The sequence below is a fragment of the Hirundo rustica genome, unplaced genomic scaffold (assembly GCF_015227805.2).
Source record: "Hirundo rustica isolate bHirRus1 unplaced genomic scaffold, bHirRus1.pri.v3 unplaced_BUSCO_419118at7742, whole genome shotgun sequence".
NCBI lineage: Eukaryota > Metazoa > Chordata > Aves > Passeriformes > Hirundinidae > Hirundo > Hirundo rustica.
Window position 1 is genome coordinate 1 of NW_026690737.1, and position 8,948 is coordinate 8,948.

At 48.9% G+C, this 8,948-nt stretch overlaps 2 protein-coding genes across 2 annotated transcripts; both read right to left on the bottom strand.

Moving 5' to 3' along the window:
• Nucleotides 1-10: 10 nt before the first annotated feature.
• Nucleotides 11-4,312, bottom strand: LOC120748353 (cyclin-L1-like). Its single transcript, XM_040054489.2, has 6 exons — nucleotides 4,043-4,312; nucleotides 3,152-3,226; nucleotides 2,768-2,877; nucleotides 2,321-2,441; nucleotides 1,112-1,176; nucleotides 11-347 (listed from the first exon to the last, which is right to left on the bottom strand). Exons 1-6 carry the CDS (start codon nucleotides 4,310-4,312, stop codon nucleotides 326-328), a joined length of 663 nt encoding a protein of 220 aa, XP_039910423.1. The 3' UTR covers nucleotides 11-325.
• Nucleotides 4,313-5,053: 741 nt separating this feature from the next.
• On the bottom strand, nucleotides 5,054-8,270 carry MRPL20 (mitochondrial ribosomal protein L20). Its single transcript, XM_040054487.2, has 4 exons — nucleotides 8,135-8,270; nucleotides 6,779-6,889; nucleotides 6,415-6,492; nucleotides 5,054-5,623 (listed from the first exon to the last, which is right to left on the bottom strand). Exons 1-4 carry the CDS (start codon nucleotides 8,219-8,221, stop codon nucleotides 5,447-5,449), a joined length of 453 nt encoding a protein of 150 aa, XP_039910421.1. The 5' UTR covers nucleotides 8,222-8,270; the 3' UTR covers nucleotides 5,054-5,446.
• Between the last annotated feature and the right edge of the window lie 678 nt (nucleotides 8,271-8,948).

Genomic DNA, 8,948 nt, shown 5'->3' on the forward strand with positions numbered 1-8,948 from the left:
TTCATCCCTTTTTTAAGATTTAAACCCCACCTTAATTTACTTTATCATATAAGAAACACGTCACATTATAACAGTTAAGAGAAACAGAACATTTAAAAAAAAAATAATTCAGAATTTCAACGCTCAGGTTATCAAATATACAAACAACCCAAAAATGCAGAATAAAAAAAATAAATATATATATAAGCACAAGAAGCAGTTGGCCAGTTACTCTACTATCATGTTTATACCACCTGTCTAGAGCCAGCCTTCTCTTTGGAGAGCTTTGGGTTGACTGAAGACGGCAGCTATCCCTGCACCATGGGCAGCAGAGGAGAAGTCTTAGTCACTTACCCTCAGAGGCTACCCTTTGATCAAAAGAGTACAGAAAAGAAAAGTCAAAACTGGTTCTCTACACACAGCTCACAGTACCAGACAGTTCAGTCAGCAGAAATATGGTCTTTGGGTTCACTAAAGGTGTTTGTTTTATTTATTTTTATTTTTTTTTTAAGACCATTGGTATTGTTAAAAAGCATTATGGTTTAAAAGCATTATTTGGTAAAGTTTAAGATGTGCGATTTTACAGAAGCTTCCCACCCCCCAGGCAAATATTTATTAAATGAGAGCAATAAGGCAGAGAACATTTCTTGGCAAATACACATCCAGGCTATTCATCTATCCACTCTTAAAAGCTGACATCTCGCATTATCCACATAGATAAAAGCAATTTATCTGTGCTGAGGATTGGATACACCTGGAATCGAGCTCAGGCCCTGGGAAAAGCCATTTCCCAGCACCGGGAACAGACGTGAATTACACTCAAGTTTTCCCTGAAGAACAAGAACCCCAAGGGAACGACTCTAAGCCCACCCAACCTTTTCCCTTCAGCTGGAAAGCGAGAGCAGAGAGGAGGGAAGTGAGAAGTCCGGGTGGAAAGCTACCTTACCATTAAAACAGTGCCTCGAACTTAAGAGGCCGCTCAACATTTGGGAAGTAGTTTGGGGCACACCAAGGACAGTGGAGCTGTCTGGGGTGGCCCCAAGCACTGCTGAGCAATGCTGCCCAGTGCCTCAAGTGACATATTTCTGCTACTGCCCCTTCTGGTCTCTTAGAACAAGGAAAATCAACTTACCATGAGGTCTGGACCAGGTGTTGGTTACGTTCACATTCTAATACCTGAAGGTACATAACGATTATCTGGAAGATATGGGTTATTGAGTTATTAACAAGCATCTGGAGAGCCACCTGCTTATTTCAGAGGGACATCCATGAGGCATCTGTGATGCTCTTTCGAGGCCTAAAACACTCCACATGAAGTGTTTGCACCATCCCCAGTGTGTATCCACACCGGCTCTGACCTTCCGAGCCCTTCCATGCTGCTACTCAGCCAGGCCTTGTCTTCACCTGGGATTGTTCTAGGCATTTTGTGGCTTTATTTTTATTTAGGCATGTTGTGGATTGATTTTGTTCTCCTACACACCTCTCAAATCCTTTTTTAGCTGGAGCCTAGGAGAAAAAGCTGCTGACTGCAATCAGCAGTGAGGGAAGCTGGCAGCGCCTGCAGAGAACAGACCTAACACCGTGCCAGGGTTTGTTCAGTTCTGAGGGATTTTCCTTTGGTTTGGAAGGAAAACAAGGCTGCAGAGAGGAAGAACAATGGCAAAATTCACCCCAATTAACAAGCTACAGCTGCCCTCCGGGGTGGATGACAAGAGGAAATTCAGAATGTCAAGAAGCTCAAAAAGAAGGCTGTGAAGAGGAGTTTGCTAAAGGAGAAAAGAGCAAGATCCCAAACTGCACGGGCACAGAAATAGAAGTTCTTGTACCAGTTGAGGCATAATTTAAACATTTGAGGTCATTGTATCTATCAGGTATCATCCACTCTGACACTGGTTACTGTTATAATGAAGTCCTCTCCTTTCTGGCCAAGCCCGAGCCTGGTTTTAACACACTCCAGACACTGAAGTGGCTCACAGAACTTGAAATACCTCAGCACGTTCCCACCAGGAGCGATCAGGAGAACCCCAGGCCTCCAAATCCCTCCCTGCTTGGGGATCTAAGTTCAGGTGATGTTTTTTTCCTACCCCCAAAGCTACCTACTGATCCAATTTGCCTTCGAGGAATACTGAGCACCTGCATCCACCTCGCCGTCACTCAGCAGTGATACGAGACCAATTAGTAAGAGTCTCTTAAATGAGAAAGAAAACATCAGGATGGTAAGAAACTAATCTCACTCAATTCACTGATCATCGTGTGCAGTCCACAGAGCTTCCAGGCAGCCTCCTCAAAGCTTTACAGAGCAGGAAACATTGGTTATGTAGTGAATTTATGAAGTACAAACCTTATGAGGGTGCTTCACGTGAACACAAAATCCCAACTCCTTCAACACTCTTCTTTCTGCCTTAATTATTTGATTCTTCAAGTTCACATACTCTTGATCCAATATTAGAGGCACGGGTTTTCTGCAAGACAAGGTCAAACTTGTAAGGTGATCATCTTAACCCCTAAGGAGACTATGGTTGAGTTGTAAAAAAATAAAAAATATCATTGTTTATACCATCCAAAATATTTCATCATCTTAACCCCTAAGGACACTCAGTTCGAGTTGTGAAAAAATAAAAAATATCATTATTTATACCGTCAAAAATAGTTATTTATTAAAAAAGGTCAGCTCACTTTGTGAGATCCCTTTGAAATATTCCCTGATTTCTGAAAGAGGGAACAATGCTGTTGTGAGGTTTAAAAACTCAACACAGAGAGTTCAGGTTATTCTGAGTTCTCAGCTTACTTTTTCTCCCTCAGGTGTCTGAGGCGATGGAACACATTGATCACATCCCGAATGCGCCTGGGGGCTTCCTCAATTTTGGATGCCAGATGGACACAGGCCATGGACACATGCTGAAAAATAAACGTAAAATAGAATATTTTATATAACAGATCAGTTCCAGATTAGGTATTGAGTTCCTTATGAGGGGATAACAAGGAAAAAAAAAGTGGTAAAACAAGAAAATGCCAAATATTTGATAAAAATCACTATTAAATAGCTTTGTAAAATCATCTTTCTCTATAATCTCCAGACTAGCTCCTAACACTGATCACATCACAGATGACAACTTGCCAAGAGAGATCAGAAGATAAATATGGCAACAAATGTCATTAAATGCCTTCTTACCTCCATGGAATGCTTCACAAAAGACTTGGTATAAAAAAAACGCTGGAATAGCACCTGTCCTGTAGCCATAGCCACCTAAAAAAAAGATAATCACAACAGGCGTGAACAAAACTACCCACTCCAAAGAGGAATTTTTATAGATTTAAGACCCAGAAGATGAACTAAGCACGGGAGGGAGTTTAACGGCATCTAAAAAAAACTAAAACTGCTACTTAAGTAACTAATTAAGTTGCCTGAAATGTTGTCAACACTGTAAAAATTATCTACAAGTCAAATAAAAACATCAAATCCCATATTTAGTTCATAAAAAAGTGTGAAAATACGCTCCCAGTTGATCAAATTAGTAAAAAACAAAAAGAGAAAAACCCCAAACCCAATAAAATGGAAAGTTATGAAAGTACGCCGGAAAAAAAAATTGCTTTTTGGGCGTGGAGAGACGGAAACCTAATAACGTCACGATTTGCATATATTTGAATATGCTAAGGCTTGGCAGCTGGAAGGCGCCTGGAAAGTTTTACGCTCAGAGAACAACGGGGCTTTTTGGCCTAAAGGTGTCCGGGAAACAAAAACCCTTCCCGAGGTCACCACGACTCCAAAAGGAGCCTTAAGAAATCCGCCTTTGCACAATCCCCGACGCTCACACGGAGGCGGCGGGGGCGGCGCAGGAAGGCGCTGACATCACCCGCTTCCGGCAGCCAGCGGCCGGGGAAGGCCGCAGAGGCCCGGAACGACCCCCGAACACCGGCCGGCCCCGCGGCCTGCCCGGCCGGTAACCGCGGCGCGGCCCCGGGCCTGCCCGGCCGCTAACCGGGAGATCGAGGCCCGCACAAAGAAAGGCCCGGCCCCGTCCCGCCGAATCCCGGTCCCCTCCCCGCCTGCGCCCAGCCCCACCTGCGGCAGCCGCAGCAGGATCCCGGCCGCCTGGATGAGCTCGCAGCCGGTGACGCGCAGCTCGGTCTCGGTGTCGGGGTCCAGGCCGCTGCTCATGGACGGCGTGAAGCGCAGCGTGTGCTCGGGCAGCAGGCAGTTCTCCAACGTAATCAGCACGCCCGAGTAGAGCCGGTCGCCGATCAGCACCGCGCCGGGACCCGGCACCGGGGCGGGAGCCGCGCCGGCCGCCTGAGGGCCCGCGGGGCCGCCGCCTCCCGCCGCCGCCGCCATTTTGTGCCGCCGCCTCGCTGGCTCCGCGCTCCTTCTCCTTCCCCCCCACCCCGCATCCGCCCGGCGCCGATTGGTGGAGAGCGGCGGGGCCGCGGCCGCCGATTGGCCGAGGGGCCGTGACGTAGGACGCCGCCCGAGCGGCGCGGTGACGCAGCGGCCGGGAATCCGGACAGGGCGGGGCCGCGGCGCCCTCAGCGCCCTCAGCGCCGGGGCCGCCCCGGGACGCGGCGTGAGCGGGGAATAGAACGCAGCGCTTCGCGAGTTAAATGTCTTAAATGCCTTTGTTAAATCCGTAAAAAACCGGACTATGTGCGTGCTTAACTTGGGGCTCGCCGAGGTTCATGAGGGCCGCTCCCCACCCCGGCTGGGTTTTCCCCGTGCGGCGCCTGAATTTCACCACGCAAATTGTTTCCCCGTGGGAGTTACCAATAAAAATATGTTTATTATCAAGTCCCTAACAGAACAGGCTCTGTATGTCCTTCACTTGAGGGTTGTCGGGGCTCATGTCTGAGGGCTGACATCTCCCTCACACTCTGGGCTGGTTTTTCTGCTGTGCAGTGCCAGAACTAATCACATTGTTTCTCCATAGCAATTAGCAAAAAAACCCCCCAACCTTCATTAAGTTCTTATGTGTGTCCTTAACACAGGGGCCCTGTGAGGGTCGACATCCTGCCTTCCCTCTGTCCTCTGGCTGTGTTTGCCCAATGAAGTGCCAAAATTAACACGAATTTTTTCCCCGTATTTTAATCAATAAAAATATCTTTATTAAATCCTTAGAAGTACAAACTACGTGCGTCCTTAACACGTGTGAGGGTAAACATCTCCTCCCATCCCAGCTGTGTTTTTCCTGTTCAGCGCCAGAATTCACCACGCAAATCGAGGGGTTTTTTCTACTAGCAGTTACCAAAAAAAAAAAAAAATCTTTATTAAATCACTGTATGGCCTGACTGCTAACCTTTTAATTTAACAGGTTTCAGTGACAACAACACAGGGAAAAAGCCATCAAGGAGAAGCTTCACACCCAGACGATGCCCAGAGGATTTGCTCCACGTTTTCCATTTCAGCAGCAGTCCCACGGCAGGTTTGCTTCACAACCAAATCCCTGTTTCTAAAACACGTGCACGGACTCTGGTATCAATAGTGGTGGTGCACAACACGTGAAAATATCCCCTCTGGTTCTTTTCCATCTCCCAGGGCAGCCAGGAACCCTTCCTGTCTCCTCCTCTGGGCTAAAGCCGCCAGGGATTTGAACGTCTTTGGCTCATAAATAGCCAAGTCAGCCAGAACTTTCCTGTTCAGCTCCACCTGGGACTAAAGGCAAGAGAAATTGTTGGTTAAGGACTGTGATGTTTAGGAACAACACTGCAACGCTTAAGCTGTCTTTATTAAATATAATGAACACTCTTCACTGTTTATATAAGCACTCTTCATTAAGTATCATTAAACATTCTTAAGGCTTAAGACCTGAGGTCTTAATCCAGATTAATTTTTTTTCTACCCCGTGCAATTTGGAGCTGTTAAAGACTGTCAGACACTCCCTGGCCATGGATGTCTCATTAACCCATCCTGTAAAAATTATTTGGTGACTTTCTCTAAAGTTTTTCTGATAGAAACCAAGAACTGAAGAAAAATCTCTAATTTTGCTCAAGGCCACGTGTTCCAGGTTAATCTGTGGCATCTGTTTCAGCTCAAACAAATAGAATCAACAAATTCAAACAAATTCCCAGCATGTTTTATAAGCAAGGAACAATGGCACCAAGTCTCTGCACTCTCCACGCTCACCAAATCACAAAGATAGTGAAAAGAATAAGGATTTCTTAGGTTTTTTGCTAACCCAAGCTTTGTTTCCTTAAATTTCTTGAAGTAAAAGGAAAAGCAGCCCACAAAAAAAGCATTTTAAAAGTCTCATTCCGAATTTTTGGGGACAGAACATGAGGTAGAGCCACAAAGTTGACCAGGATAAAAGGTAACAATCCATACAGGGAAGAGAAACAAGTTTAGGGCAGAACTGAGTTCCTGAAGTGGATGAAACTGCTTTCACAAGCAGAAGGCCTTTCATCACTCTAATTAGTTAGTAATTATCCTCCAAGCCACATCCTCACCTTGACCAGGTTGCTTATGAAGGCCGGGTACTTCAAACCGTGTTCCAGGGAAGCTGCCTCAATCCTTGTGATCCAGAGCTGAAGGTGTAACAATTAATATATCAACATTAAAATTAATAAAATCAAAAAGTAAACCCTTTGCCACGCTGGTCTGCTCACGCCTACTAAACGTAACATTTTCATAGGATCGTGGAATATCCTGAGCTGGAGGGGGCCCACAGGAACACGACCCAGGAGAACGCTGCCTTCAGCTCCCACTTTTCACCCAGTGCTTTTAAAGGAAACCCCCCCAGTAGGAAAAGCAGCTGTTTCACTTCTGCCTCGCTCCCGTTCCGATGCTCCCACCCAACGTTTTGCTCTTTACCGCTCTGAGGAATCTCTTCTTCTCCCTCCTGGCCTTGGTGGATCTGACGAAAGCCCTGCGGACGCTCCTCACTGCCAGCGTGTAGCAGCGGTTCTTCCTGCCACGAAAATGCTGGGGGAAAAAAAACAAAACACCCCAGGATGGTCTCATTCAATTAGATTTAAAGATGTAACACTAATAAAGCTCATTTGCATTCACAGCTTTCCGTAAGAAGGATCACTGAACCCTTGACAAACACCCCCTAAGCCTTCAGCTGGCGCATAATGAAAATATTGTTTCCTTGGTTTTTATCGTGGAAAACCTGAAGCTGAGGAGTTGGGGCAGGGTGGAAAAATCTCAGTTCAGCAGAGGCAGAAACGAGGCCTGGCTTTGGGCTGTGGGACAGGCAACCACAAAATCACAGTCACTGCTTTCACCCAACCCTGAATTCACACACTTATTCTCATTCCTGAGCTGCCTTCTGTTGCGTCTGTATGAACACAGGGATGGGCCAGGAGCCTCTGATTCGTCAAATAAATAAAAAAAAAATAAGGAGAAATTTGTTTTCTGACATCCATCTAACACAACAATGCCTTTTTCCTTGCCACAGGAAAAAATAGCCAGTGCTGCACCAGAAATAAGGGGAACTGTGAGCAGCTTAGGTGCTACAAAACTGAAGTATTCTCACTTTCTTCAAATTCTTCTTCTTCCTCAGTATTACAGCAAAATGTACTGCCCAGGATGCCCTTGAGAAAGGTTCTCCCCTAGCCTTGGCACAGCAGCTTGAACTTCAGCAGAAATCCCACTTCAAAATGCACTTGAGAACGAGGTTAATTTCTTTCCCCAGCTTCTTTGCGCAGTAAAACGAAGGAAAAAACCACACTCGAGAAGGAACCACAACCACTATGCTGCATTTCATTGAATACAGATCAATTTACAGCAGGAGTCAAGCAGAGAATCGCAGAACACGCTGGGTGGAAAAGGGACCTCCAGGACCACCCAGGGCCACCCCCTGCCACAGGCAGGGACACATGCCACTGTGCAAGGCTGCTCCAAGCCCTGGGGCACTTCCAGGGATCCGGGGGCATCCCCGGCCTCGGGACCCTGCAAGGGGCACAGGGCAAGGCAGTGCCGGGGTGGGGCTGCGGGGACAGGGGATGGGGGGACAGGGGATGGGGGGACAGGGGATGCGGGGACAGGGGATGGGGGGACAGGGGATGGGGGGACAGGGGATGGGGGGACAGGGGATGGGGGGACAGGGGATGAGGGGACAGGGGATGGGGGGACAGGGGATGGGGGGACAGGGGATGAGGGGACAGGGGATGCGGGGAGAGGGCCGAGCTGGTGCCAGGGGTGGCCCCGGGACCCCGCACTCACCCGTGCGTACTTGAGCACCTCCTGCACCCTCCAGAAGCGATCCGAGAGGCGGCTGCGCACCCAGCGCGCCGCGCTCAGCACCACCATGGCTGCGGCACGGCGCCTTCCGGGGCGGCACCCGAGCCTCGCTGGGCTTCCTGCGGCCCTCCCTGCGGCCCTTCCCCGCTGCTTCCTCTGGTCCTGCACCCGAGCCTCGCTGGGCTTCCTGCGGCCCTTCCCCGCTGCTTCCTCTGGTCCTGCACCCGAGCCCCGCCGGTCCTTCCCCTGGTTGTTCCTCTGATTTTTCCCCCGAGCCTTCCCGGTCCTTCCTCTTGTCCTTCCTCCAGCCTTTCTCCTGGTCCTTTCCCCGTTTTCCCCCCGGTCTTTCCCTCGGTTCTCTCTCTGATCCTGTCCCCGACCTTTCCCGGTCCTTTCCCCGCTCCTTCTCCCGGTTCTTCCTCTGATCCTGTCCCGGTCCTTCCCGCGGTCCTTCTCCGGATCCTTCCCGATCGTTCTTCCAGCCCTTCCTCCAGTTCTTCTCCCGATCCTCCCTTTGTCCTTCCCGCAGTCCTTCCCCTGTCCCCAGCCCTTCTCCCGGTTCTTCCCCGGCCCTTTTTCCCTTTTCCCGGGAGTTCCCAGCCTTTCCGCCTGCTGCCCATCCTCTGCCGCAGCTTGAGGACAGCCGTGGAATCACGGAATATCCCGAGTTGGAAAGGACACAACACACAGGGATCATCCAGCCCAGCCCCTGGCCCTGCACAGACATCCCAAAATCGCACCCCGTGCGTCCCTGGGAGCGCATCTTTGCTCCTGCCACCCATGTGAGAGGATTCGG

What these genes read in the sequence shown, in the direction of transcription:
- LOC120748353 (XM_040054489.2), bottom strand. Translation starts at nt 4,312, where the DNA reads ATGGCGGCGGCGGCGGGAGGCGGCGGCCCCGCGGGCCCTCAGGCGGCC. An exon ending in ACGTGAAGCACCCTCATAAG is followed by an intron (nt 1,177 to 2,320) that starts GTTTGTACTTCA and finishes CATATCTTCCAG; the next exon opens with ATAATCGTTATGTACCTTCA. An exon ending in CACCTGGTCCAGACCTCATG is followed by an intron (nt 348 to 1,111) that starts GTAAGTTGATTT and finishes TTTTGATCAAAG; the next exon opens with GGTAGCCTCTGAGGGTAAGT.
- MRPL20 (XM_040054487.2), bottom strand. Translation starts at nt 8,221, where the DNA reads ATGGTGGTGCTGAGCGCGGCGCGCTGGGTGCGCAGCCGCCTCTCGGAT. An exon ending in AGGTGCTCAAGTACGCACGG is followed by an intron (nt 6,890 to 8,134) that starts GTGAGTGCGGGG and finishes TTTTTCCCCCAG; the next exon opens with CATTTTCGTGGCAGGAAGAA. An exon ending in AGAAGAGATTCCTCAGAGCG is followed by an intron (nt 6,493 to 6,778) that starts GTAAAGAGCAAA and finishes TTACACCTTCAG; the next exon opens with CTCTGGATCACAAGGATTGA.